The sequence below is a fragment of the Manis pentadactyla genome, chromosome 12 (assembly GCF_030020395.1).
Source record: "Manis pentadactyla isolate mManPen7 chromosome 12, mManPen7.hap1, whole genome shotgun sequence".
Lineage (NCBI taxonomy): Eukaryota > Metazoa > Chordata > Mammalia > Pholidota > Manidae > Manis > Manis pentadactyla.
The window spans coordinates 13862536-13889939 of NC_080030.1; the positions used below are offsets into that span (position 1 = coordinate 13862536).

General features: G+C 51.4%; 1 protein-coding gene and 1 long non-coding RNA gene across 3 annotated transcripts in view; one reads left to right on the forward strand and one right to left on the reverse strand.

Annotated features, from left to right (window-relative positions):
• The window catches only part of LOC130679879 (uncharacterized), an 89209-nt gene extending 64102 nt beyond the window's left edge, over nucleotides 1-25107 (forward strand). The window contains exons 7-9 of one of the 2 annotated variants that reach the window (XR_008992872.1): nucleotides 13556-13591; nucleotides 20765-22300; nucleotides 23679-25107. This is a non-coding gene — a long non-coding RNA (uncharacterized LOC130679879). Of the gene's footprint in view, nucleotides 1-13555; nucleotides 13592-16932; nucleotides 22301-23678 lie in introns of those variants that run through there. The other variant, XR_008992871.1, reaches the window with a different exon arrangement.
• Nucleotides 11789-16856, reverse strand: LOC130679874 (uncharacterized). The gene is made up of 4 exons (XM_057489425.1): nucleotides 16187-16856; nucleotides 12615-12736; nucleotides 12402-12506; nucleotides 11789-12031 (listed from the first exon to the last, which is right to left on the reverse strand). Exons 1-3 carry the CDS (start codon nucleotides 16754-16756, stop codon nucleotides 12452-12454), a joined length of 747 nt encoding a protein of 248 aa, XP_057345408.1. The 5' UTR covers nucleotides 16757-16856; the 3' UTR covers nucleotides 11789-12031; nucleotides 12402-12451.
• Nucleotides 25108-27404: the final 2297 nt, after the last annotated feature.

The following is a 27404-nucleotide window of genomic DNA, read 5'->3' on the forward strand; positions in this document are numbered from 1 at the left end:
CTTGGGAGACAATTATGAACATGCTGTTGGGAATTAATCAAGACTGCTTAAGTGACCGAAGTAAATAAAACAATTTTGAAACCTGAGATACCCATACGTGTTGGGTGATGTCAGAGAAACACCCTAATAGGGAAGGCAGAGCCCAGAGGAGTCCCATAATCAAACGGATATGGTTCCTGCAGGGGCAGGCTGCCGGGGGGATGCAAGGAGGCCCCCACGGATCCATGAGCAGGCAGCCTCATCTCCTCTGGGACCGACGCTGGAGCCCCCGGGGAACTGCATGGACGGTGCCCTAGGAGCAGCTCTCAGCTGAACGACAGAGCTGCTTGGTTACAGATGGCAGTTCCAGGAGGCATGGACAGTATCCTGGTTGGAGAGCTGCTTCCGTAAGACCAGGGGATGGCAAGACTGGCTGGGAGGAAAGAGAAAAAAGTGATCTCAGTGGGCTGAATTCCAATCCCTTTTCTGGGCAGTGACGGGAGAATGGAGCAGTGAGGAAAGCCCCTCGTGCTGGGGTTCCTATGACCCGGGGCTGTGGCCACTGGCCTGGCTGTGTGGCCAGGTAGACGGGAAATAGAAACTGGACTATGAAAGGAATGCCTGTGTTGGCGACGGCCATATGAATATTGCCCTGGGAATTTGAGGGGCACATTAAAGCAGGCCATGTTGGTTTGCATCAGAAGAAGCCTTTCTAGGAGTGGGAGGTGACTGTAGCCACCAGGTGGGCCTGCTGGTGCGGCCCTTGGAGGCAGCCGCCGGGGTCCATACAAAGAGTGGCTGTGGGGAGCTGCAGCAGCGCGCGCACAGGCTGAGTCTACGCGTATTCCTCTTGCACCCTGTGAGGCACGGAATGCCAGCAAGACCTGTTCCGACTGTCAGCTAAAGAGACAGACACTGCATTTGGCTATGGGGAAAGTTCCCCAGTGGGCACGCCCTGCACATAGCTGGCCAGTGGGTGAGATTGGATCAACGCTGCTACCGCTCGGAGGCTGTAAGTGGGTCGTTAGCAGAGTAGACACTTATTCGGGACTATGCTTTGCATACCCAGTGGTAGGTGAAATGCTGAAGACACCGTTTAAGGTTTGGAACTGAAGATTCTATACCAGTTTGGACAGCCAGGTTACATCTCCGACCAGGGGACACGCTTTACCGACCATGCTGTTCCACGGTGGGCCGAGAAACATCCCATCAGACGGATGTACAGTGTTGCATGTCACTCTCAGAGCAATGGTTTAATAGAAAATTGGAACGGGCTGTGGGAACATTGGCTGTGTAAAATGGGAGATAAAGGCACGAGGGGCTGGCTTACATGCCTTCAAGAGCGGGTGCTCACACTCAACGTGAGGCGGCTAAGGGAGGGTAGGTTCCTCTGCTTCTCCAGGGGTCTGGGGAAGGGGGTCTGGGAGCGGTTGCTAGTGCACTGTTCTGTTCTTACTCACACCACCACAACTTTGTTTTTTCCTAACCCATTCAATGGTTCCAGGAACACAGCTGCTTCTGAGGGTGCCAGAGCAGTGAACTTTACTAATTAAGCAAGAAGATGTAACCACACCCTTAAATCTTTATGTCATAATTCCTAAGCGCCTGCTGAGGTGAATGGTGCCTTGACCCCAGGTAGCCAGGTCAGAACTGATAGCAGAGCTGTGGCCGGGAAAGCCCCCAGGCTCTGCTCCTTGGTAACCCTACCTTCCTTGGGTGGGAGGGGGCTGAGGGGAGGCACTTGTGAGACTGGTATTGCTGCCAGCCATCTGGACCAGCACTGTAGCCAGACCTGATGTCCACTCCACAGGCAGAAAAATCTGGGTAAAGATAAATGGCAAATGAAGAGAGGAGGAAATTACAGCTTAGGGTACAGGGATGGATAAGTGGGTTATGCCTGGAGAGAAATCCAGCATTTTATTAATACCTCAGTAGATAGAGCCTCAGACCAAGAAAATAGTACCTGTCGGCCAAAGCACACCACATGCCCCAAAGGGTGAAGCTCTGTGTTTGCCAAGACCACACTGCGTTTGCAGCCTGGCAAGGTTGAATGGCAGCCTGCAAAACGGAGTTACATCACTCTGGGAGAAACTCTGGTCATAAGATAACGTTGACAAACTGAACCAATATAAAATGCTTGTAATGAGTTTATAGGTCAAGTGAGTTATCAGTGTAAATCTGCCCCCACCCCACACTGGCGTCTCGAAATGTCAGGCCTGTTTGCACTGGTACTATCGTTCTATCTGTTGTATGAATGCTATGCCACATGTAAGGTCTGCGACAGGCATGATCGCTTTGCTGTGAGGAATCCGTGTTTGAGACCAAGGAGCGCGCTGCACGAAAATGCACTCCGGTTGCTCTGCTCTCTTCCTCACGTGCTGCCGTCTGCCCTGAATTCTTGCTCCCTGGGATCCTCCTCACCACTGCAACACCAGCGCAGACGGTGTTTAGCTCCGTCCTTCACCTGAGCTGAAAGGCAGGCGAGGAGCTGGCACTGCTGTGGGGCTGGGTAGCTGAGGACAGGACTGGTCCAGGGAGGGGCTGGCTCGTCCTCTGAGGCCTGAAGGTGGGTCGGATTGAAAAGGAACGGCAGGGGCAGGGCCAGAGCCTGGAGGAGTCCCGTGTGACGGCTGCGGACGGGGCTCGGGCAGTGAGCAGCTTCCCCTGCACCTGGGGCTGCCAGCACACCTCCGGGTCCCATCATGTGGCCTCTCTGACAAGATGTTTTCAGGGGCTTTAAAAGAAAGAAAGAAAATGCTATTGTAATTCTCTTCCTGGTTTACTAAATAACGTGCATGTAAACCATAGAGCGTGACAAAGCAAACCCACTTCTCCCTCTCCCTGAATTGGTTGGGGACTTGGCCCACCCCCACTGCTGTGTAGTCACTGCTTGCCTTACGGCTCCCCCCATGCTCGGTGGGATAGGTGGACTTCAGTCTAGGCTGTTCCCTCTCTCCTGCCTGGCTTCTGGGGGGCCTGTGTGGCTGCCCTTCTGATCACAGCTGGGTTGGGCTGTGGCTCTTGGATACAGGGACCGGGATGTCTGTCCCCAGCCCTGGCCAGGACCCAGGCACGGCTCTCTTAACCTCACCTACCAGGACTGCACAGCCCTGAGGTGACCCAGCTTCCAGTTTCACTGACCAGCTTGAGGTTTCCATATCCCATCTTCTTTGGCCCTCTACTTGCCTTGCTGGAAATACTCCACTTAAAACTTCAGGGTATCTGCAAATACAAGATTTAATACATCCAGGTTATGGCAAAGGATCACTGGTATTTAATGATTGTGTGTGTGTGTGTGAGAGAGAGAGTGGGTGGGGGGTGGAGGGGAGAGGGCGAGGAGAGAGCATAAGCTAGCAGGAGAGCTCTTTAACGGCTTTATCCAGTTTTACCAGCATAATTTGTCAAAGATTCTGTCCTTTCCCCATTCCTGTTTACACTTGGTTCCTTAATAGTTGATTGTACGTGTTTATTTCTGGTCTCTCTCGTCTATTCTGTTGAGTTACATGTGCATCATTATGCCAGGACCTTACTGTTTTAATTACTGTAACTTGTAATATAGTTTGCAGTCCTGAAGTGTGGTTCCTTCCATTTTCTTCTTTCTCTAGATTGTTTAGCTCTTCTGGGTCTTTTGTGGTTCCAACTGAATCTTAGTTTTTGAAAAAGTATTTTTGAAAAGTAATCATTGTGGTATTTGTGGGGACAGTATTGAATCTGCTCATCACTTTAGGTCAGATGCTCCAAAGCACAGGTAACAAACAAAAACAAACGAGGGGCTGCATAAAACTAAAAAGCTCTGTACTGCAAAAGAAATAATCAAATGGAAAAGCAACCTACAGATTGGGGAAAATACTTGAAAATCGTGTATCTGGTAAGGGTTTAATATCCAAAAATATGTAAGTAATTTGTACAACTCAGGCAGGAAAAGAATTGGAACATGAGCCAAGAACTTGAATAGATACTTCTTTAAAAACAGAGAAATGGGATTCACATGAAGAGACGTTCAACATTACTAATAATCAGAGAACTAAATCAAAACCAAAATATAATCACTCCTCATGTAGAATGGCTATTATAAAAAGAAGTGTTGGCAGGGATATAGAAAAATCGGAATCCTTGTACATCCTTGGGCTGTGTCTGCATCTGTCTGTGTCTCAACAATTGATGTGGGAGATTCTTCCTCTGTCAGTAATTATTTGTAAATTCTGATTGCTGTGTGGGGTCCCAGGGGCTGCAGAGAGCACTGTGTATATCCATTCCGTATTCATGAGCATTTGGTTAGTTTCTAGAACAGTGATTTTGACTCTCGTTGTTGGGACCAAACAGGTGCGCAATATTGGGGATGTTTGTGTGCAGGGACCACTGTAGGCGTGTACACAGCCTTAGTAGATGCCGGCTGTTTTCCAAAGAGGTTCTACCAATTTAACTTCTCACTAGGCCTACACGAATGATCTGATTGTTCCAGAACCTGAGGAGCATGTGGTATTCCTGGTATTTTTTCATTCATCTAACCTGGTTTCTGTCTTAAAACAGCTCATCGCAACTTTTATTAGCATTTCCCTGAAATTAAACAGGGTAGAAAGCTTTTTAAAAACACTTCAGTTATTTGCTTATCCTCTTTTATCTAATGTCTGTTCTAGCTTTGGCCATATTTTTCTAGTGGGCTTTCAGTACTTTGTTTTATTGGATGAAATTATTTACCTAATTTGGCTTGATGTCCTTTAGCAGATGCAGGTAATTTGAGTCTCTCCCACTCAGGCTTTCCACTGCTCTATCTCACTGGTGAACTTTGATAAAAACCAGCTCATAATATATCTTAGTGTGATCCAGGTTGTCATTTTCTCCTCTCTGTGTTTCTCTGTATGAGGAAGGAAATGTTTTTCTCCTCATTGTGAAAGAGCTCTGCTGTGTTCCAAATTAAGGCTATGTTTTGTGTTTATGTTAGAACTTAAATTAAGAAGTTTATTTAAGAAGTGATTGATCCCAGCAAAGGCTGGGTTCCTGAATGGCAAGACATTTGAAGAACCAATATCTCAACCAAAACGCTGTGTGAACAATACTGGAGATGTCAGGACAGAGTGGAAGGAGAAGTGGGATGTGACTGAAAGAGGAGCAGAGGGAATGTGGGGTAAGGAATTGATACCACAGGTGAAAATACACAGCATGCTCCCCGCTGTTGAAGGACAGCAATCCACACATGCAGTTAAGATTCCCTAAGCACAATATCTACACTGTATAAACCATAAGGGGTTACAGTATGATAGAAAAACCAGAATTAACGTAACAGACTTCAGGGAAATCAGAGGCCAAATAAGCAAGAAAAAGGCTGACAGGTGATGTCTAAACATATATGCATAAGGTAGATACATCAACAGAGCACCATTTTTAAAATGCCCCAAGAAATTTTCATGTCAAACCACAATTCTATACCCATCAGCAGTATTAACCACAAAGATGTTTTAAGAAAAAGTTAAAGTGAGACACTTCAAAGTTGGCAGCCTTGAATTAGAAGAACTACTAGAATGAGTTCTTAAGTCCAAAGGAAAGTAACCCCAAGTTGAAAACCGGCAATGTAGGGAGAAACGAAGAGGAAAGGACAAGGCAATTTATGAAGAGAGGTGAATGTTAGTCTGTGAGTTCTAGAGTGAGCTCTCATGGAGATCAGACCATGTAGAATTAAAGTGCATGATAACAGTAATAAAAGTCAGGAAGGGTAGGAGAATTGAAAGTGTTCTAAGGTATTAATCAGCATTTGGGAAAGTGGTAAGAGTAATTATTTTATTAGACTGTCTTTATTTTTTTTAAGTTTATTTATTTTTTCTATTTTGGTATCATTAATGTACAATTACTTGAACAATATTATGGTTACTAGACTCCCCCTTTTATTAAGTCCCCCCACATACCCCATTACAGTCACTGTCCATCAGTGTATAAGATGCCATAGAATCATTACTTGTCTTCTCTGTGTTTACTGCCTTTCCCTTGTTCCCCCCACCCCCCACTACATTGTGTGTGCTAATCATAATGCCCCTTTCTCCCCCTTATCCCTCCCTTTCCCCCAACCCTCCCCAGTCCCTTTCCCTTTGTTAACTGTTAGTTCATTCTCTTTTTTTTTTTTGAGAGGGCATCTCTCATATTTATTGATCAAATGGTTGTTAACAGTTAACAACAATAAAATTCTGTACAGGGGACTCAATGCCCAATCATTAATCCACCCCAAGCCTAATTCTCATCAGTCTCCGATCTTCTGAAGCACAACGAACAAGTTCTTACATGGTGAACAGTACAAGGGCAGTCATCACAGAAACTTTCAGTTTTGATCACGCATTATGAACTACAAACAATCAGGTCAGATATGAATATTCGTTTGATTTTTTATTTTTTTTTTATTTTTTTCATTTTTTTTATTGAAGGGTAGTTGACACACAGTATTACATTAGTTTCAGGTGTACAACACAGTGATTCAACATTTATATACATGATAATTCTAGGTACCAGCTATCACCATACCAAGTTGTTACAATATTTTGACTATATTCCTTATGCTATACATTACATCCCGGTTACTTATTTATTTTACAATTGGAAGTGCGTGTATATATATATATATGTTTTTTTTGTGTGTGAGGGCATCTCTCATATTTATTGATCAGATGGTTGTTGACAACAATAAAATTCTGTATAGGGGGGTCAATGCTCAATGCACAATCATTAATCCACCCCAAGCCTAATTTTCGTCAGTCTCCAATCTTTTGAAGCTTAACGAACAAGTTCTTACATGGAGAACAAATTCTTACATAGTGAATAAGTTACATGGTGAACATTACAGGGGCAGTCATCACAGAAGCTTTCGGTTTTGCTCATGCATTATGAACTATAAACAGTCAGTTCAAGTATGAATATTCATTTGATTTATATGTGGATATCACATTTCTCTCTTTATTATTATTATTTTTAATAAAATGCTGAAGTGGTAGGTAGATACGAGATAAAGGTAGAAAACATAGTTTAGTGTTGTAAGAGAGCAAATGTAGATGATCAGGTGTGTGCCTGTAGCCTATGTGTTAATCCACGCTAGACAAGGGCAATAAAACATCCACGTATGCGGAAGATTTCTCTCAGAACAAGGGGGGCGAGGTTCTAAGCCTCACCTCTGTTGATCCGCAATTTCTCACCTGATGGCCCCCCTGCAACTGTGCCTGTCTTAGGTTGTTCCTCCCTTGAGGAATCTTACCTGTCTCTGGCTAACCAGTCATCTTCCGGGGCCATACAGGGAAATGTTAAGTTGGTAAGTGAGAGAGAGGCCATATTGTTTGAAAAGGTTAGCTTTTTACTTCTTTGCAGATTTATGCCCTGTGGGTTTTATGCCCAGCATTTGTCTTGAGGTATCTTTACCACTTGGAGGAGTTATGATACTCGGTAAATTCGATATGAGGCACGAATTCTATTTAAGGGTTGTAATTAGGAAGGAAGAAGAAAAGCTATAGAAGTAGCAGGCGGCAGAAAACATGGGAAGATTGGTTATTTCTTTGACATATCTTCTTGTAGAGTAACTTAAGCATGCATAGGTTTTAAACTACTAATTAAATTGCGCTCACACATTTACATAATAGGAATACAGTTACATAACCAAAGCAGACCTACAATTACCAGCCATCTCCAGTGAAACCAAGTAAACCAGTTAGGCACCCTAAGCGTTTGTGAAAACTTATCTATGATATGATGGATATTGTCTAACTGAATTTGAATAGTTTGAGAAAAATCAGACAATTTAAAACAACACATTCCTGGGAACTGTTCACATCCCATATGTTCTTTTAACAGTAGATAGTCTGTAGTCTCAAGATTTTGGAGCGCTGCAACTTGCACTTCTCCTAATTCTTGGCTGAGTTCCAACAGTATAGATCCAGTCAAGTTTGTTATTTTACTGTATGCACAGGCCAGCTTAGATATCTCCCCCTTCATTCCAATGGCAAGTCCAGGAACCGGTGGGATGAATGCAGCTACAACTGCAACAGCGCCAGGATCTTTGTTGACATTTTTTTATGATCATCTTCTGGAATGACTCTTCCAGAGTATGTTGATGTTGAAACTTCTTCTTCATATCGTATCTTATTTCGTTTTCTGGGTGACCAAATTGGGCTTTGATCCTCTGTATAAACACAAACAGACCCTTTGCCCACACTTTGATATGCCCTTTATACCATTGTGAAGAACTTATTGGAGGTCACCACACAGGAACTGCTTTTTTTTTTTTTAAGAGAAAGAAATATTATCAGAAAAATGTACTTCCATAGCTGATCATCTGACACCCTTTAAATGATCAAAATTAAGGATATTTAAAGCATGCATTAATCGTTGATTTACAGTTAGTTTTATCCTATCAGGGAGTAATCCCCCTTTTCTTACTTTTTCTTTTTTGTTATCCTTAATCTACAATTACATGAAGAATATTATGTTTACTAGGCTCTCCCCTATACCAGGTCCCCCTCACAAACCCCTTTACAGTCACTGTCATCAGCATCGCAAAATGTTGTAGAATCACTACTTGTCTTCTCTGTGTTGCACAGCCCTCCCCTTTCCCCCCCCCATTATGCATGCTAATCATAATACCCCCTTTCTTCTCCCCCCTCCCTTATCCCTCCCTACCAACCCATCCTCCCCAGTCCCTTTCCCTTTGGTACCTGTTAGTCCATTCTTGGGTTCTGTGAGTCTGCTGCTGTTTTGTTCCTTCAGTTTTTCCTTTGTTCTTATATTCCACAGATGAGTGAAATCATTTGGTATTTCTCTTTCTCCGCTTGGCTTATTTCACTGAGCATAATACCCTCTAGCTCCATCCATGTTGTTGCAAATGGTAGGATTTGTTTTCTTCTTACGGCTGAAAAATATTCCATTGTGTATATGTACCACATCTTCTTTATCCATTCATCTACTGATGGATACTTGGGTTGCTTCCATTTCCTGGCTATTGTAAATAATGCTACGACAAACATAGGGGTGCATATGTCTTTGTCAAACTGGGCTGCTGCATTCTTATGGTAAATTCCTAGGAGTGCAATTCCTGGGTCAAATGGTAAGTCTATTTTTAGTTTTTTGAGTAACCTCCATATTGCTTTCCACAGTGGTTGAACTAATTTACATTCCCACCAACAGTGTAGGAGGGTTCCCCTTTCTCCACATCGTCACCAATATTTGTTGTTGTTTATCTTTTGGGTGTTGGCCATCCTAACTGGTGTGAAGTGATATCTCACTGTGGTTTTAATTGACAAAATTACACTTCTAATTTCTCAGGAAAAAGAGACCTACGTGAATCTTAATAAACCTCGCAGGCTTTCCTTACGTAACCGCAGTAGAGCACTGTTTCCTCAGTTAAGTACCTGAGGAAGCAGCTGGTTTGCTCATCTTTAAACACCAAAATCACCCTCAGCTGGAGCCGCACAAAGCACGAAGAAATGAGACTAGTGACATAACCGCAGAATCACATTTCCCATTTCATAGATGCTCACTGCAGAACGTATACTTGTCAGGAAACAATGCTTCATGAATATTGTTACATTTCTGTATGGTCAGGACTTTCTTAGCAAACAGCTTTGGTATCTGGGTTAAATATGACTGCATAAGGATCCAAAAGACAGAGCCCACGAGACAGATAGAAAGTTTCCTCTCTCCCTAGAGCCTTACGTTTACACTCCAGGTTATTTAAGCGATAGAGGAGACCTTTCCTTCTCTTCCGGAGTGAGGATCTGTTTACATTCCAGAGCAAACATCTCTATTTCCATCTCCAGAAATGCAAATGGACCAAAGTGCCAGCTATCAATGTAAGCTCCAAGTTTCATGATTTCAGAATTCCTTCCTTGTGGTGCAAACCCCAGTGTGTTCATAGGGTGTTTTTGCCTCTCACGGCATTACCCTGTGGAGAACTGAGACATAGGGAACCAACACCACTCACTCTCTGAGTAAATAAAAGGTATGATTTCAGATCCAAAACAAAAAAAATGAAAGAAAGGGAAGGTAGGACAGCTGCTGTGGCCATTCAGGGAGGTCTCGCCCTTACCCCGATATACTTTCTGGGAATGAAATGTGCTTGTCCTAGAGACAGACCACCAGGGGTTCAAATCCAAGCTCCTTCCCCAGTTGCTGGAGCCCACACAGCACACCTGCTGTGCCTCACCTCTCGTCCTCATCCAGGGGCTCCATTGCTTGGAAAAACGACATGAATTGCTCGTCGTGCTCCAGGTCACACAGCGCAGCCAAGTGCTTTTGCATCTGGATCTAGTGTAGGATGGAAGCCACAATCATGCACTGTCATCTCCAAGATTCATCTGTTTTCTCAGTGGGCCAAATGAGGACTTGAATAAGGGTATGTGGAAATCACAACCCCTACATCTTTCAAATCCTTGGTGGTGACATCAGTGTGTAATCTCTCCTGGAATATATACTTTAGGGGGAGTTCTAGAGGCTTGTACTTGACCTGCCACACAGCATGAATTCCTTGCTTCCCTATTCTCGGTCTGAGGCTTCACCTGCAGCATAAGACCTGGAGACTTGTCTCCAGCCTGGAGCACCCCCAAGGGGATGTTTGTGCTGATCGTGGAACTCCCCTCCAGGCCAGGCCTCCTCTCCTGGGTGGGTGAACACATCCCGAGAGCCCTTGGGGAGTGTTATGGGGAGACCAGAGCCAAGTGCCTCTGCTCAGCCTCCCGAGCCTTTTGTCACAGACGTCAGGCCGCTCAGCAGCCTGGCCTGGGGATGGATGGCTGAGGGGCACCATGGGGGAGGACTGGGGACCTGGGAGCTTTGGGGGGTGCTCTGAGGTGTGAAGTGTGGAGAAATTGGGCTCACAGAAAGCCCCCCAATGTAAGGAGTGCACCTCTTGGAGGTGCTTTGAGAGACCAAGTTCAGCGTTTTTTGAAAAGGAATTTTCTGGAATGTGTGGAGCAGCGGTGTCTCATTAAATGGGACAGTGCTAGACTGGTGCCCTGCAGCCGTGGGATCTACTTGGGTACGTCTGCAGTGGTGTTCAAGACCTGAAGAGACACCCTGGGGCTTCTAATCAGCAAGTTTCTGTGTCTGATCATAATCTATAGGTGACAGGAAATAAGGTTCACTTTCTGTTTGAACAGCCCTCCCCAGTGCTGTCAAGGTGTGCCAGCCTGGGGCTTAGTGCGCCCCGTTCTTCCTGAGCACCTTATGGGGGGAGAACAGAGGATAGAGGGAAACCTGGTGGAGGTCAGGGCCCCCCTGCGTCATAGAGTTTGAGGGCTGGGGGTGCGGTGGGCTGGGGCACACGATGTCTGCAGGAGGGGCAGAGCTTTGAGAAGAAAGAGCAGTGTGGTGGCGATCCGTTCATCATTTATTACATTCTGCACAGGGATGACCCCAACCCCCAGGAACCATTAACCTCAGACACAACACCCAGACCACACTGTGCCTGGGGAGGCTATTTCTCAGGGATTAGGGGAGGGAGTTGCACAAGGGCTCCGCTGGGAGCATGTCCTGGGACCCTGCGTCAGCCGGCCACCCTTGCAGCCTCGGATGCCTCCGCTGGGCACCCAGGGGGCGGTGGTCCCATGCAGCACTGCGCCGTCTCTGTGTCCATCCTGGGAAAGGCTGGCCATGGTGAGGACGGGCCCCAGCTCTTTCTGGACCATTGTGGCTACGACTCGGTGGCTGATGGCACCCAGGCAGCTGTTTGGCGTCACGGCGGGAGACCACCTACTCTAAGGGGAAAACCCTCCACACGGTGGGGTGGCTCGCCTTTGTCCAGCGGGCCACGAGCAGAGGGTAGGACACAGCACGAAGGCGGCCAGGTTGGCAGGGGCTACGTACAGGCCCTTGAGGAGGCAGCGGCAGCCCGGGGAGATGCCGAAGTCGGCCGACGGAGGAGGTGCCAGAGCAGCTGCCCCAGCAGAGGCTCAGGATGAGCAGCGGGAGGAGGAGGAGCAGCAAGCAGACTGGGGTCCTGGGGCGCCAGGGGCCGCCTGCCCGAAGGGGAAGCAGCTCTCCTCCACATGCAGCCAGGACACCAGCAGGGCCGCGGGCCCGATGACAGCAGCTACAGGGCCACACACGGGTGATCAGAAGAGGCAGGTTATCCCGGGTTCCCCCCATTATCCTGCTTCCACCCCGTCCCCACTGCCCTCTGGGCTCCGGGCCCTGTGCGGAGGGTCCTGTCCATCACCAGCACCCGGGGGGTCCCTGTCACGGGAAGGCTCCTGAGCGTCACCTACTTACAGAGGAGGAGGCTGGGTCCCGGAGGGGGAGGGGAAACACCCTTCAGTCTGACAGGCCTGGTCGGCCGTGGAGCTGGGACCCCAGCCCCACCTGTCTTTAGGACGCCCCCACACCCCACATGGCCTGAAGCTTCCCTGAGGCTGAGGAGCAGCCCACCACCCCCTGCCGATCGCCCCAGCCCAGAAACTCACCTGGCCCTGGCCGGCTGGTAAATTTACATCTTGTGGGGCCTGAAGAATAGTCACTTTCTGCCGGCCCCCTGGCCTGGGGGCTCCAGCTGGCAGGACAGGCTGTAGCTGCAGGACAGAGGGACACCTGTGAACCCCTGGAGCCACACGTCAGGGGGCCCTTCTCCCAGAGCCTCCCGGCAGCTGCAGCCCACACCTGACTCTGGCCGGCCTCACCTCTCCTCCTCATCCAGGGGCTCCACGGCCTGGGCAAAGCACCGGAAGCGCTCATCAGGCTCCAGGTCATACACCTTGGCCAGCTTCCTCTGCATGGTGATCTCACTTTGGATGACAGGGAACTGGGGCAGAGAAAGAACAGGGTACAGAGAAGGAGGTGTGTGAGGAGTGGGGCACTATGATGGTCCCGGATCTTTGCTCATGGGAACCCGCCTTCCCTCCAATGCCATCCAGCCCTGCCTGTTCTGACAGTTGGGTCTCCAGCTCCTCCTCCAGGAAGTTGGCCTTGATGCCACACCCCATCCCCCACCTGACAAAGCCTTGAGTGTCATGAGATCTGGGTGTCTTAACTTTCTCAAGACACATTAGGCCCAGAGGATGGGCTGGACAGGGTCCTGCCCAGGGGGTCTTGATGGCAGGAAGGAAACCAAAGTGCATCAGAAACAGCCCCCTGAGCCCAGAACAAGGCCGGAACATCCTCACCCTTTCTCAAGTTGGAGGCCCACCAGGGCCTCCAAGGCTGTCCTGCCCAGAAACAGCACCCAGACCTGGCCCAGGCTCGGGGCTACCGAGAAGCAGGGACTGCACTGGGGAGCTGAGGCCTCCGGTGGGAAGGCACTGCCAGCCCCCTGATGTGCTTCCTGCCCTGAAGGAGCAGCATCCCTCCCCCTGGGCAGGGCCTGAGGAGGAGGCCAGTCCTGCCCAGATGCTGCCCCCTGGAGCCCTCAGCCCCACCTGCCCTGGGGCCAGGACCGGGGCTTAAGCCGGTCCTTCTGGCAGTCCTCTCCAAGAAGCCCTGCTCTTGGGGTGGAGGGGGGACTCAGGAGTGTGGGAGGCCCGGTGCTGAGAGGTTTGGGCTCACTGGGGGCTCTCTCCTCTCTAAAGCTCACCATCCTACCCCCCTGTGCCCCTCTGGGCTCACTCACATCCTCATATTCCAGGTGTTTGTCTATGGAATCGTCCAGGATCAGTCCAAGGTAGGGGACCACGTCCTGTGCACCGGGTTGGGGAGGTGATGAGTCCCTGCCTGCCTCAGGGGCGCCCACAGAGCCTCCCCTGAACCCCACATCCGCAGCCCCCAGCTACCTTGGACCACCCTGTGCTGCCTCCCCACCTCCCTTCGCCCAGCTCTCCCCTCCTGGGCCCTCCCAGGGCTGGCTTTTGGCCAATCCCAGGCCCTGTGGTCCCTGCTCCTGTCCTCCAACTTCCCCCTGTACCCAGCTGCTCTCGCCCTCCTCCTGGTCACCCCAGTGCTGGCAGCTCAGGGCTGGTGGCACCAGGAGCAGGTGCAGGGTTGCCCCCACAGCCCCGAACCTGGCCACGCCTCTCTCACCTTTGTCCTCCTCTCCTCGGGTCCCATGCGGCCCCGCTGCCTTGCCCTCAATATGGACTCCAGCTCCTGCAAGGTCCAGGACACTCAGGTGCTCATGCTCCCCTCCCACGTGGCCTCCCACAACCAGTCCATGGTTGATGGATGCCAGGCCCCCAGTAAAGTGGAGCCAGGGAGGGAGACAGATGAGGCCCTTGGGGGCCTGGGGAACCCTACCTCCATCAGCTCCCCCCTCTCACCCCGCACACCTGGAGTCCTTCCCAAAGCTGTGCCACAGCACGGAAGGGGACTTGCCCCGAGGACCCCTCCCTTCCAGACCTCCATTTACCTTGAACAGCCGCTTCCTGTGAACCCAGTTGTCCTGTGTTTTCAGGTCTTCATATACCATCAGGCAGACACTAAGGGGAGAGGAGAGGAGGAGGTAGATACATGGCCAGCAGGTGGAGAGCCTCGGGACCGACCCCATTTCCTGGAGATCCTAGAAGGTCCACTAGCCTGCAGGAGGCTTTCCACCACGGCCCTGAGCCCTGGGGAATCCATGGCCTGTGGAGGGGGCTTCATGTTTCCACCCAGGGCCTCCATTCCCAGTTCTCCCCAGGGGCGAATCTGCTTTGGGCGAGGTCGCTGTCCTTGGGGCAGAGACCTCCTGCTGCAGAGCACAAGCTCAAGATCTCCAGTGGGCTTCAACCCACACTTGACATTGCAGGAAACTGATTACTGCAGGGGTACCCGTGGCCTAACCCACAGGGGGCCCCAAGAGCCTGCCATCCCTGTCCTTAAGCTCCGCCACCTCCCAGGAAGTCCCAGCCAACTGAGGGAACACTGCCAGATGTCGGTGTGTCCCTGTCCACTCAGGTGCCCTGGTTCCAGGGACAGGAGTACCCACCAGGAAACATGTCCCCAGGTGCTTTCCAGACGATGAATAGCAGGGCTCTGCAGGGCCAAGACAATGGCATGGAGGGCAGTGTAGTTCCTGAGGTTCAGACTCCCCTGGGACGGAAGACAGAGCTGAGAGCGTGGCCTGCTTCTCTACTCTGTCCCCCCATGAACTCCTGTCCTTAAGGAGACAGACATCCAGGGAGCCCAGCACACCTACTACCTGCTGAGCAGCCCTCCTGGGTGGAGGACTGTAGCTCAACCCAAGGAAGGGGCCAGGGATGGCTGTCCCCCCCTTGGGACCTGTGAGTGCAGGTCTGCACACCCCTGGCAGGAGGGGCCCAGGGACTGTGCAGGGCAGACCACAGGCACCCATTCTGAGAGCTGGCCAAGGAGGGGACCCCGGGGGCGTCCCATGACATACCATGGCCACCCAGATCCAGAACCTAACCACTTCGGCCCTGTCCGAGGCCATCATGCTCGGGGTCCCGAGGCAGGTGGTGGTGACCAACTTAACCAAGGCATCAAATTCCCTGAGGACCCTATACGTCCTATACGTGGTGAGAGCCAGGCGCTCAATGTCTCCCATCTGTGGCTGGTTCCGTAAGTAACTGTTAAATTCCGCAAAGTCCATCCTGTCGTACAGCCCCTGGGGATCACAAGGGAGGGTCATCCAGCTGTGCCCCTGGTGCCCCTGTTCCCAGGCAGGGTCACCGGTCAGAGCTGGAGCCCAGGCAGCTGAGGACGTGCTGTGAGCCTCGTGGCCATCCGGACTTCAGACCCTGTCCACTGAGGCACCCAGTGGTGGGGAACAGAGGGGCTTTGCTCACAGGCACCCTCACTCACCTCCTCCCTGCAACAAAAGGCAGCTCACGCCTGCCCAAACTGGGGCATCTGCCACCCCGTGGACCCCACTACCCACTCAGGTGCAGTTTCCCCCAAAACAACTCCACCCAGAGCCTTTGTTGGTGTCAGTGTCTCCCACAGTCAGTCCATGGCAGGGGCCTCTGAAGTGTGGAGGCTGTGGAAGCCTGCCAGGCCAATGGCCCGAGGACCTAAGGCCCTGGCAGCACCTCCCTGAGCACCCCTCCCCTGCCCTGCCCCTCCCAGCCCGGCCAGGCCCTGCCCACCTTCCCTCCGCTCCAAATCATTGGTCTGCAAGGATCCCTAAGGGCCGGCCCTATTGTCCCCGTGTGGTCAGTGAGGGCTTGGGGGCGAGGAGAGTCTTTCAGGGCACATGGTGAGTCTGGGGGGAAGCTGGGACATGGGCCCAGATCACAGGAGTCCACGTCAGGGACGGCAGGTCTGGGGCAGCCCGTGACACAGGGAAGGCCCACCCCCGACCCTGAGAGCCCGCTCAGCTCACCGCACAGATCAGGGTCAGCTGCTCGGCCACCAGGCCATGGGGAAATGCCAGAATGGTCCACTCCTCCTTCCTCCACACGTGCCGGGTGATGGCGACACAGGCGCGGGTGGGCTCCGGGTCCGCCTCTGGCTCTGCCAGTCCCGGTGCCATTCCTGCAGGTGCCACGGGACCCGGGACCAAGGGCTCATGGGGCTCCAGCTCGGGGCCTGGCACCGGGGCTGAAACCACTCCTGGGATGTCCCAGGGGCTCATGGGGTCTGGACATGGCTCTGGCTCTGTAAGGCCTGGTACCATCACGGCAGTTGCTCTGCGCACCAGGCCTGAGGGCTCCTGGGGCTCCAGCTTGGGTCCTTGCCTCAGAGCTGAGGCCTCTGCTGGGATGTCCTCCAGCTCTGCAGGGGCTGAGGCGGATGACAATGGCCGTAGCTCCCGCACAGGGGTCTGAAAGAGCGCCTGGACTCGCTGTAGCCACGAAGCCAGCCTTCCCTTTGTCTCTGGAGCCAGCTGCGTCTGCCGTGGGTCTGGAGCGCAGGACACAGAGAAAGGGTCACCCCGGGGCTGATTTCGCATGACTTACAATGACATCTTGAAGAGCCCTCAGTGCCTTGAAGGGAACCCCAGTCTGGGAAGCCCACCCTAGACGGTCCCCTGGCCGCAGCCCCTCACCTTCCAGCTCTGAAAGCGTGGGCCCCAGTTGCTCGTCCTGCCAGGTAACGTGCCTAGCCCGTCCCATCCTGCGGCTGCGGGAAGGCCTGGGGGTGGCAGAGTGAGAAGCCTGGTCTTTCCAGCCGCACTGCCCTCCGGGTCCACCCTTGTGTGGGCCTGGCCGCTGTGCGCTCCCCTGCCTGTCCCGGCACCTGCCCCTCCCCCTTCCTGACCCTGCGTGTCTGTCCTGGGACCCCATCCTCTCCCATCCTCCCGAATAGGAAGTCCCCAGTCGTCAGCCCCCCCGTGGGAATCCAAAGCTGAGTGACCTGTTGGGCTCTGCTGTGGGCTCATGGGGCTCCCGCTCGGGGCCTGGCTCTGAGGCTGAGGCCACTGCTGGGACATCCTCCAGCTCTGCAGGAGCTGAAGCAGGTGACACCAGCCGTCTTGCCAGCACAGGGGTCTCAGGGAGCTCCTGGATGGGCTCTAGCCGTGAAGCCGGCCCTCCCCGTGTCTCTGGAGCCAGCTGCCTCTGCCGTGGGTCTGGAGCGGGACACAGAGAAAGGGTCACCGTGGGCCTGATTCCCCGCGCCTTACAATGACAGAAGAGCCCTCAGTGCCTTGAAGGGAACCCCAGTCCGGGAAGCCCACCCTAGACGGTCCCCTGGCTGCAGCCCCTCACCTTCCAGCACCGCCACCGTGGGCCCCAGGTGCTCCTCCTGGACCAAGTGGTGGAGGACTTGGCCCACCAGGGTGGATGAAGGCTGGCTGCCGTGGAGGTCGCTGGGCACGCTCTCAGGCTCCCAGGCAAGGCGCCTAGCCCGTCCCATCCTGCGGCTGGGGTAAGGCCTGGGGGTGGCAGAGTGAGAAGCCTGGTCTTTCCAGCCACACTGCCCTCCGGGTCCACCCTTGTGTGGGCCTGGCCGCTGTGCGCTCCCCTGCCTGTCCAGGCACCTGCCCCTCCCCCTTCCTGACCCTGCGTGTCTGTCCTGGGACCCCATCCTCTCCCATCCTCCCGAATAGGAAGTCCCCAGTCGTCAGCCCACCCATGGGAACCCAAAGATGAGTGACCTGCTGGGCTCTGCTGTGCTCCCCCAACCCCAAGCCCCAAACTCCTCCTCCCCCCATTCTGTGAGATGGGCAGCACCTCCTCTGGACCCAGTGAACGCTCACATTTTCAATTCCCCCTCTGGCCCCTCGTCATGCCCCCTGTTGCTTGAGGAGGCCGTGACGGCATCAGTCGTGACACTCCCTGGCCGTGACCTGCGGATGATGCCTGAAGTGACTGCCCGAGTCCACCCGGGATGGGGTCCCAGTATTGTGTCTGCTTCCTTCACTCAGTTGTGCTAAGTGTCCCCAAAGGGTCTGCACAAAGTGGGCACTGCGTACCTATTGTTGCTTAAGGAAGTCCTACCAGAACTTCTCCAGGTACCCCTCTCCTGCCCCCAGAGGTCCCTCATGTGGCGACAGTGAGGACAAGGACCCGGCCCAAACACAGGGAATCGCGAGCCTCCGTTCCAAAGGCTGCTTCCCATGTGCTTTTCCAAATGAGCCAGGCTCCAGGCCACTGACGGGTGAGGCCAAAGGCTTTCATCGGGTACAGAGAAGTAAGCCCCGAAGTGGCCCAGCTTGGCCGGCAGTCCTTTACCATGCCGGGCACCAGGGGAACCCCTCTAAGGCTCCTCCCATGTTCCCCATGGGCACCCTAACAGGCTGATCGCCAGCCTCCCTGCCTGTCAGAGGAGCACGCTGAGGCTCAGACACGTGGGGACATGCAAGACACACCGCGGGCTGTGGGCAGAGGCCCGACTGGCCAAGGAGGGGTTGGGTGCTCACCGGGGGAGCCGCTGGCCCGTGGTCAGCTGGTCAGCATCATCGGGTGGGAGTGTGGCCTCGGGAGCGCTCCGGCTGGTGTTTGGAGCTGGTTCCACTCGTGCCTTTCGCTTTCTCCACTTCCTCCTCACACCTATCCAGGGATCCCTGCACTTGCGGACCTCAGTCCCATGGACAGATGGCTCAGGTTCAGGCTAAGGGGGGAAACAGGGATATAGTCAGTGGGAAACCCAGGAATCACCAGGACGAGGCAGGTTTGCAGCTCACCCGAGAGCCCCCAGCCCCCTGGGGTGCGAGCAAGGAGAGGCACGGGGTGCCCCCGGGAACAAGGTTCCAGGCCCTCTGGAGTGGTCCTGTCAGCCACTCTCGTGGGGAAGCCCTGGGAGGGAAGGGATCCTGGGTGTAGACAGCCTGCCCCAGGTCCAGGGAGATGGAGTAGGTGAATCCATCCACCAGCTCCTCCACGCTCCCCAGGGTGGGGCTCTGCAAAGCCGGCACCTGGTAGCTGGGGAGGAGGCACCCATGGTTGCGTGGACCTCCCCACAGGGGGCAATGTGGGCCCCCAACTCTGCCCCCGAGATCAGGCCCACAGGGCCATCTGCATAGACATCCAGTCCCTCAGGGAAGAGGAGGACACCCCTGGGCTCAGGATTAACATGTGGGTGGAAGTACCTGGTCCCAACACTCACCTCCATGTCCTGAATCATGAGACCAGAGCTGTGACACTGACTGCCCCCTGCTCCCCAGCCTTCAGTCCCACCCATGCCCCATGCCCACCGCACACACACAAGGGGCCTGGGGAAACGTCAGCCAGGATGGGTCACACTCGTGGCCTGGCCCTGGAATGGCCCGCTCTGGGCTGCCCTGTGTTACCTCGGGGCTCCTCGGGATACACGGATAGAGGCGTTGGAGGAGGTCACTGAGCCAACGCCCACAGCGAGCAGGAAGACTCTCCCTCTCGGCTTCCCTGACTCCCTCGCTTTCAGAAGGCTCCGCACAACAAGACCGCATGTTGCTCTGTCGAGCGCCTCCGGTCAAGTGAGCTGGACTGGGTTCTGCGACCAGGAGCTGGGTTCCATCCGTCCGGGTCACAATTGAGGTTCTACTTGGCATGTCATCAGTGACATCACTTCTTCAAGGGCCCCTCCCTGCATTCAGACACGCCCACGTGCCCCTCTGGGCTGCTGACTGCCCCCCCTCCTGGCCCTTGCCATGCATGAGTACACACATCTCCACCAGAGCCCTCCCCACGCTCTCTGGCAATGTCACCGGGGTCCCAGCTCTGAGGAGACAAGAGCTGAGCTCAGTCCGCTTTTTCTCACTAGTTCCCTGTCCTGCTGAGGCCACAGCACCTCCCAGGACCTGCCCAACATCCCAACCTGCACAGGGAGGGTCACGCCAGACATTTCTCCCTAAGGACATCCCCAGGGATACATGGATGACACCTCCAGCTCCTGGGGACTGGCGTCACATGTGTCTGACACACAGACTCAGAGATGGAAGAATGCCAACCAGGCTTGGCATGGAGCATGGAACACCACGCAGGTCAGGCCGGGGTCCAGGCCGTGTGATCTTGGGCAAGTCAGTCCCCTTCTAGGCCGTTTTCAGGTGTGCACCTTGAAGGGGCAGCAATGAGAGGAGATCCAGGTGTTGCCATCTACTGCCTTCCACCTTCCACAGGTCCAGGCTGCTCTCAAATCTGAAATCCGCACCAGGCGTGTGTGTGTGTTTGGGGTGGTGGTGCAGATACAGCATCTTATTCTTCACCTTAGAAGGGATAGCTTGGCATGCCCACAAGATAGATTTCTAGTAACTTCTCTAAGATGAAAGGTCCCTCAATTTTTGTTGGATTTAGTCCACCTTCTGACATGTGACTGCGCTGTCAATATGCCTAGATGAGCTGTACTTCCTGATCACTGGGTCCAGTCAGCCTAGTACCATCAATGGGATGGGCCAGTGTGACGGCTTCTGGAAGAAAAAGGAGATGAAGCTTCCTTCTGTCTAAATGACAACCCAAGTCTGGAGGTCTGATATGCCTCTGAGATAGTTTTCTCTCCTTGCCGGCTGAAAGCTAACTGCCCTGCTGGTCTTTACTCACAGGAAGAGAACAAAGAGCATTTTCCTGACCAATACTTACACACTGGGTGCTTGGGGACCAAGTGATGAAGCCCCATGTGCAGCAGGAACTGCAGTTTGAGACACTCTGATTACACTGACAATCATTCACTGTCATCTCCAAGATTCGTCTGTTTTCTAAGTAGGCTAAATGAGTGACTTCAATAAGGGTATGTGGAAATCACCACCCGTTCTTCTTTCAAATCCTTGGTGTCACCAGGCATTACTGCTTTCAATGTATACAGGGAGTTCTAGAGGCTTGTACTTGCCCTGCCACACAGCATGAACTCCTGGCCGGCACAGTCCCCCGTGTCTAGCAAGGAGGAAGCCGGGAGCTCTGCGTCCCTGACAGCTCGGCCCTGTGGCCTCTGACACTGAAGGAGCGGCACTGCGGGCACTTGGTCGGGGTGGGGGGTGCTGCTCCTGATACCAAGACCCGGTCCTCGTCCCTGAGGTCAAACCACAAAACACAATGACAAGGGTTTGAAGAAAGGAAAGAATAGTTTATTGACTTGCTAGCAAATGAGGGAGTGGCCAGCTCCTGCCTTGAAGAACCACCGTCCTCCTGACACAAGCGGTCAGGGCTTTTCAAGGGGAAATGGTAGGAGAGGGGCTGGGGTGCCGACACATGAAGTAGCAGCCTGCAAAGGTCCAAGCAGACATTCCTCCTCCGATTCACTAGCTTTGTGTTTTTCTTTTCTGATGCTCCTCAGTTCCCGGGGACTGGATGCTTGGGGTTGAACAAAATCAGCTTTCAGCTTTAACTCTGACCCTCAGACTAGGAAAATCTGAAGAACAAGAAGAAACTGCCACCCCATCCACCTCTGCCCATTAGTGGACAAAGTTTCTGGGGCTGTTTGAGTTCACTTTCTAGTAAATGTTAGTGTTCAGTTTTGAACAAAGATTTGATTCCCCTTTTCTTCTATTACAAATTCATTTCTTACTGTTACATTCCTTAACAGCAGCCCAAAAACTGATCATGAAATGCCTTGAGGGAGAGTTTCTGACTATTACCTGAAGATAGGCACAAGTTGAAAAACACAGCTCTAAGCGTTTCTTGGAATATCAGTGCTGGCTGATAAGACAGGAACTGCCATCTGCGGTTCAGATTTCCAGTGGACTTGGCTTATGTGTTCAAATTCTGCAAATGTTGCTGTTAGAATCAGCAAGGGGCTGTCTCCTTGCAAGTGCTTGGAGCTGACAGCCTTGCATTTAATACTCGCATGCAGAATTTTCTCAAGAGCCCCTCCCCCACTTCTAGCACATGAAGAAGTTGGGGAAATGAGAAGAGGGGGCCCACAGATGCCTTTATGTCCAGACCCACTGCCCCACTCCCTCCACAGAGGCCTCAGGAGCCAAGGGGGCAGTGCTTGCAAGCCTAGGGCCTCCACTTTGCCTTCCAGGCTGCTCCCCCTGCTGCTGCTGCTGCTGCTGTTGCTAAGCTTGTTAGCACTTTCAGAAACTTAGGAGAGAAACACAAGCGCAACTTGGGCCTCACTGAGGTTTCGGTTCAGTGAACAGGTGAGCCTAGAGCTCCCAGGAGTCAGCCTGACCTGGCCCTGCCCCTGCCAGTCCTTCAGTTCTATCTGTGCTGTGAGTACCAGCGCTGGCCCTTCCTGCTGGGAACCTGTTAGCCGATGCCGTTGCTGAGTGCCTCCTGCCTTGTGCAGCCGGCCGGGTATGCAGCTGCCCCCATGCTGCCCCCTCTCCACACAATACCCTGGGACTCTGATACTACGTTCATGTCTTCTCTCATTCAAGTTTTTAATTTTAGCCATTCTCATGTGCATTGTCTATGTTTTCCACCTACATTTCACTTCCATGTCCCTCATGAGTCATTAAGAAAAAAAAAAGTCGAGCCACACATGGACTTGGAGCAAATTCTTGCAAGTCATACCTCAACAAAGGACTTGTATTTACAGTATATAAAGACCTGCTACAGCCCAATGGCAAGAAGACAAGTAACCGTTCCTTGTTCCCCTGGAAACAGGAGGAAAGGCAAGTGAGGTGTCCCAGGAGTCCCGCCAGTTAGGTGAGGGAGATGGCCCCCATCACCAGCCATTGTCAAACTTGACCTCCATTGCTGCCCAGCCCTGGCCATCCTTCCCTGGACTCCCAAAGTGTCCCCAGCCCTGACCCCACATCCTGTCCCCAGCCTGCAGCACAAAAGGGTGGCGTCCTACTCTGATGTAAACCTTTGTGTGGCCTTACCACTCTCAGACTAAGGGCCAAAGCTGCCTCCCCCTGGAAAACCGTGTGGTTTAACCCAGCCACTCTCCTCTTGGCCACAACAGAGGAGACTCCAGGAGCTCAGCCCTCTTAGGTTCTGGGTGGGCCGCCTTCACCGGTGTCCCAGTGCCCAGGACAGTGTCTACAATGTGGTGGGTTTTGATAAACTTGATATGTCAAAACCATTAGCTCTCCTGCCTAAACCAGGATGGGGCACTGGGGGAAGTTCAAGAGACTCTGTCAAGTTCCACATAATGGACGGCTACCCCTCAGCTTGGCAACCTGCTATATAGCCCTATACCGTCCCTTAGCTGGAAGGGCCTGGGTCTCTGACACCAGTTCCCCGAAGGGATTACTTACGAAAGTGACTCCAGGGGGCTGTTGCCTGGGGAAGATGCTCAAGGTGGCGCTGTGATGTGGTGAGGACCAGGGCGGGTGAGCCCACTGCCTCCATGTGCTGACCGACAGCCTGAGCCCAAAGGCCCCATCCTTCCCGGGCCTCTGCATGGGAAGATTCCTGGGGAACAGCCACACACAACTTCCTAGAGCTGAACCTGGCCAGCTGAGCCTAGAGGGCAGTCACTTTTCACCAGTGCTGAGCACACACGGACAGGTGGAGGCAGAGCGTCTGGCCATCCACGTCCCTGTACACTCTGGATTCTCTTCCCAGGCCCAGCACCCTCCTGGCGACCCAGGTGTGCCTGCTTCCGGGAGCGCCTTCCTTATACACTGGAGGGCGGGACCAGGCCAGGTGGGGTGGGGCTCCATTCCCCAGAGTTTCTGTGTTGGGAAGGGGACAGAGGTCGGGCCAGGGCCTCCCGTCCTCCTGTGGCCAGTGGGTGGGAACCCGCTTTCCGACGAACAGCTGTTCCGATCCGTGTATGGCTTGTTAGAGGTAAAACTTATTTTTTCTAGGTATTGGAAGAGCCTTTTGCCATATATATTATATACATACATCCTCCGTCGGACCTGGAGATGGGGCTGAGGGAAGCGGGCAGTGAATGGGATTTTTTTTTTTCCTGTCAGAAAACGTGACAGGACATGCTTAAATATAGCATTACCTGGCAAAAAAATATCATCCTTCCGTCCGGATTCTACCTTTTTCGGTGAATGGATGTCAGCCAGAGGGGAGGAAGGGTCTCCGGTTTCGGGTTCCCACCCAGCGCCTGCAGGCATCCTCCCCTCCGCGCACAGCCTCAAGGGCCCCCCTGGGCTTCCCGACACTAAAGCGGCCTCGTCCCGTGGGGGCATCAGGCTTAGACCCTCTGTGCCTGCTGCTTTCAAGTCAAGGCGGAAGACTTGGGTGTGGAGTTCACGTGGCCACTAGGAGTTCGTGGCTACTCGGAAAGCGCGTGTCTCCGCAGCCCAGGATCACCCCCGACAAAAGCCGATTGTGCCAAGGCATTCCTCAAATGAAAAGGGAAATTAATGATTCCTTCTGTTAGAATCCCTTTCCATCCTAAAAACGGCATTTTTGCATACTTATTCGTACATTTCCTTAATAGCCCTCGCATAGAGATGTGTACAGGTGCGAGGAGAGCAGTGATTGTCCAAACCCTTAAAGAGCCCAACAGTGGCTCCTGCACTCAGACTCTTAGTAATCACTCCTGGCTGGTGCTGGGGTGACTGTGACAGTGGTGACAGCGTTCACACGAATAGCATGTTCAACAGCATGGGTCCTCTGAGACCTCTGGCAATTTTATGTATCACCTCACTTTGCCACTCGCCACATTTTGCCTTGTGTTGTAGTTATTTCTAAACAAATGCTTGAGTAGGAGGATTGTGTTTACTTATTTCCATTTACTCCATGAGGGAGAGCACTAGGTTCATGTATATTAATTAGTAAGTGCTTTAGGGTATGTATGTAATTGAAAATCTGTACACCTGAAACTCATGTATCAACTATATCTCGATTTTAAAACAAGAAAGAAATTGGTGGTAATGGTTGTTCAGTAACTGCTTTTCTTAGAACCATATAGAAGTGCTTGGCCGTGGCCAAGAATGTTTGACCACCTTGGTGCAAACTGCCTAGCTTATTGCAGTAATTTCCTAACTGGTTCCACCAAGTCTTTTCTTGCCACTCTTGAACAGAATTTCTTTTTTTTTTTTTTTTTTAGATAATTATTTTTTTATGGAAGGGTAGTTGACACGCAGTATTACATTACATTAGTTTCAGGTGTACAACATAGTGATTCAACATTTATATACATGACAATTCTAGGTACCAGCTATCACCATACCAAAGCAAGCTGTTACAATATCTTGACTATATTCATTACATCCCGGTTACTTATTATTTTACCATTGGAAGTGTATACTTTTTTTTTTTTTTTGTGAGGGCATCTCTCATATTTATTGATCAAATGGTTGTTCACAACAATAAAATTCTGTATAGGGGAGTCAATGCTCAATGCACAATCATTAATCCACCCCAAGCCTAATTTTCATCAGTCTCCAATCTTCTGAGGCATAACAAACAAGTTCTTACATGGAGAACAAATTCTTACATAGTGAATAAGTTCTTACATGGTGAACATTACAAGGGCAGCCATCACAGAAACCTTCGGTTTTGCTCATGCATTATGAACTATAAACAGTCAGTTCAAATATGAATACTCATTTGACTTATATACTTGATTTATATGTGGATAACACATTTCTCTCTTTATTATTACTATTTTTAATAAAATGCTGAAGTGGTAGGTAGGTACAAGATAAAGGTAGAAAACATAGTTTAGTGTTGTAAGAGAGCAAATGTAGATGATCAGGTGTGTGCCTGTAGACTATGTGTTGATCCAAGCTAGACAAGGGCAATAAAACATCCACGTATGCAGAAGATTTCTCTCAGAGCGGGGGGGTGAGGTTCTAAGCCTCACCTCTGTTGATCCCCAATTTCTCACCTGATGACCCCCCTGCGACTGTGCCTGTCTTAGGTTGTTCCTCCCTTGAGGAATCTTACCCGTCTCTGGCTAACCAGTCATCTTCCGGGGCCATACAGGGAAACGTAAAGTTGGTAAGTGAAAGAGAAGCCTTATTGTTTGAAGTGGTTAGCTTTTTATTTCTTTGCATATTTATGCCCTGTAGCTTCTATGCCCAGCATTTGTCTTGAGGTATCTTTACCACTTGGAAGAATTATGATACTCGGTAAATTTGATATGAGGCACGAATTCTATTTAAGGGTTGTAATTAGGAAGGAAGAAGAAAAGCTATAGAAGTAGCAGGCGGCAAAAAACCTGGGAAGATTGGTTATTTCTTTCACATATCTTCTTGTAGAGTAACTTCAGCATGTATAGGTTTTAAGCTACTACTTAAATTGTGCACACACATTAACATAATAGGAGTATAGTTACATAACCAAAGCATACCTGTAATTACCAGCCATCTCCAGTGAAACCAAGAAAACCAGTTAGGCACCTTAGGCATTTGTGAAAACTTATCTATGATATGGTGGATATGGTCCAACTGAACCTGAACAGTCTGAGAGAAATCAGGCAAATTAAAACAACCCATTCCTGGGGAATGTTCACATCCCTTATGTTCTTTTAACAGTAAATAGTCTGTAGTTGTAAGATTTTGGAGCGCTACTATTTGCCCTTCTCCTAATTCTTGATTGAGTTCCAACAGTACAGATCCAGTCAAATTTGTTGTTTTACTGTATGCACAGGCCAGCTTAGATATCTCCTTCCTCATTCCCATGGCAAGTCCAGGGACTGGTGGGATGGGTGCATCTACAGCTGTAGCAGTGCGTGGATCTTTGTTGGTGTTTTTTGATGATCATCTTCTGGCATGAGTCTTCCAGAGAGTGCTGATGTTGGAAGTTCTTTTTCATATTGTATCTTAGTTCATTTTCGGGGTAGCCCAATTAGGCTTTGGTCCTCTGTATAAACACAAACAGACCCTTTGCCTACACTTTTATATGCCCTTTATACTCTTGTGTAGAACTCATTGGAGGTTACCACACAGGAACTGCCCCTTTTTTTTTTTTTTCGTATCACTAATCTACACTTACATGACGAATATTATGTTTACTAGGCTCTCTCCTATACCAGGTCCCCCCCATATAAACCCCTTTACAGTCACTGTCCATCAGCTTAGCAAAATGTTGTAGAATCCCTACTTGCCTTCTCTGTGTTGTACAGCCCTCCCTTTTCTCCTACCCCCCCATGCATGCTAATCTTAATACCCCCCTACTTCTCCCCCCCCTATCCCTCCCTACCCACCCATCCTCCCCAGTCCCTTTCCCTTTGGTACCTGTTAGTCCATTCTTGAGTTCTGTGATTCTGCTGCTGTTTTGTTCCTTCAGTTTTTCCTTTGTTCTTATATTCCACAGATAAGTGAAATCATTTGGTATTTCTCTTTCTCCGCTTGGCTTGTTTCACTGAGCATAATACCCTCC

Excerpts from the sequence above, each read along its gene's own strand:
- LOC130679874 (XM_057489425.1), bottom strand. The coding sequence starts at position 16,756 with ATGCGAAATCAGCCCCGGGGTGACCCTTTCTCTGTGTCCTGCGCTCCA. Across the intron at positions 12,737-16,186 it reads AGCTGACCCTGATCTGTGCG|TTCCCTGTCATCCAAAGTGA; the intron begins GTGAGCTGAGCG and ends TCTCTGCCCCAG. Across the intron at positions 12,507-12,614 it reads CCCCTGGATGAGGAGGAGAG|CTACAGCCTGTCCTGCCAGC; the intron begins GTGAGGCCGGCC and ends TCTGTCCTGCAG.